The following is a 705-nucleotide window of genomic DNA, read 5'->3' as shown; positions in this document are numbered from 1 at the left end:
CATTTTGTGGAAGATGCAATGGAATTGCTTATATTTGCTTCTCGGATTCCAAAAGCTTTGGATGGAATCAATTTGGTAACTCTTAACTGATCCTAGTCGATTCTTTCGTTTCTTTAAATGCTGCGCATCTATTCTGCTGTGTGAAAACTTTTGATATTTTGTTTTCATTTTGACAGGATGATTTTATGAACTTCATTATTATGTTTATGGCAAGCCCAGAGTATATAAGAAATCCTTACTTAAGAGCAAAGATGGTCGAAGTTCTGAACTGCTGGATTCCTCGTAGAAGGTGATTTTACGTACATGATATGTACATACATTGATTATTTGTTATTATTTCCATACTCATTTTGAAGTTGAGTATGTGGTTCTTGTTTACGTGCAGTGGTGCATCTGTAACAGCAACATTATTTGAAGGGCACCAACTATCGCTTGAATATCTTGTTAGGAATCTTTTAAAGCTTTACGTGGACATTGAGTTCACTGGTTCACATACACAGGTACAGCAGGGTTGAACTGCTTTCTTAAATGTGGAAGGTGAAGACAATTGTTCCGTTTACAGAGAGTGCTCATTTTCTTTTTCCATGTGTTTCAGTATCCCTATTAACCTTTCAATAATTATTCTATGAATGCTTGAAGCTTTTTTATCAAGCTCAAAGCTGATCCTGCAGGATATTAGAATGGACGCAAAGCAATAACAAAAAC

The 705-nt window shown here is 35.5% G+C and overlaps 1 protein-coding gene across 1 annotated transcript; it reads left to right on the top strand.

Moving 5' to 3' along the window:
• The first annotated feature begins 6 nt into the window (after positions 1-6).
• On the top strand, positions 7-619 carry LOC111787095 (probable ubiquitin conjugation factor E4). Its single transcript, XM_023667238.1, has 3 exons — positions 7-75; positions 177-289; positions 386-619. The coding sequence occupies exons 1-3, from the start codon at positions 19-21 to the stop codon at positions 513-515; spliced, it is 300 nt and encodes a 99-aa protein (XP_023523006.1). The 5' UTR covers positions 7-18; the 3' UTR covers positions 516-619.
• Positions 620-705: the final 86 nt, after the last annotated feature.

This window comes from Cucurbita pepo, unplaced genomic scaffold, assembly GCF_002806865.2.
Source record: "Cucurbita pepo subsp. pepo cultivar mu-cu-16 unplaced genomic scaffold, ASM280686v2 Cp4.1_scaffold005212, whole genome shotgun sequence".
In the NCBI taxonomy this organism is placed as follows: Eukaryota; Viridiplantae; Streptophyta; class Magnoliopsida; order Cucurbitales; family Cucurbitaceae; genus Cucurbita; species Cucurbita pepo.
Note: the sequence above shows the minus strand (reverse complement) of the source record. Positions and strands in the feature narration are given on the sequence as shown.

Coding starts and splice junctions, on each gene's coding strand:
- LOC111787095 (XM_023667238.1), top strand. CDS start 19: ATGGAATTGCTTATATTTGCTTCTCGGATTCCAAAAGCTTTGGATGGA. Junction 76..176: donor CTTTGGATGGAATCAATTTG/GTAACTCTTAAC, acceptor TCATTTTGACAG/GATGATTTTATGAACTTCAT. Junction 290..385: donor TGCTGGATTCCTCGTAGAAG/GTGATTTTACGT, acceptor GTTTACGTGCAG/TGGTGCATCTGTAACAGCAA.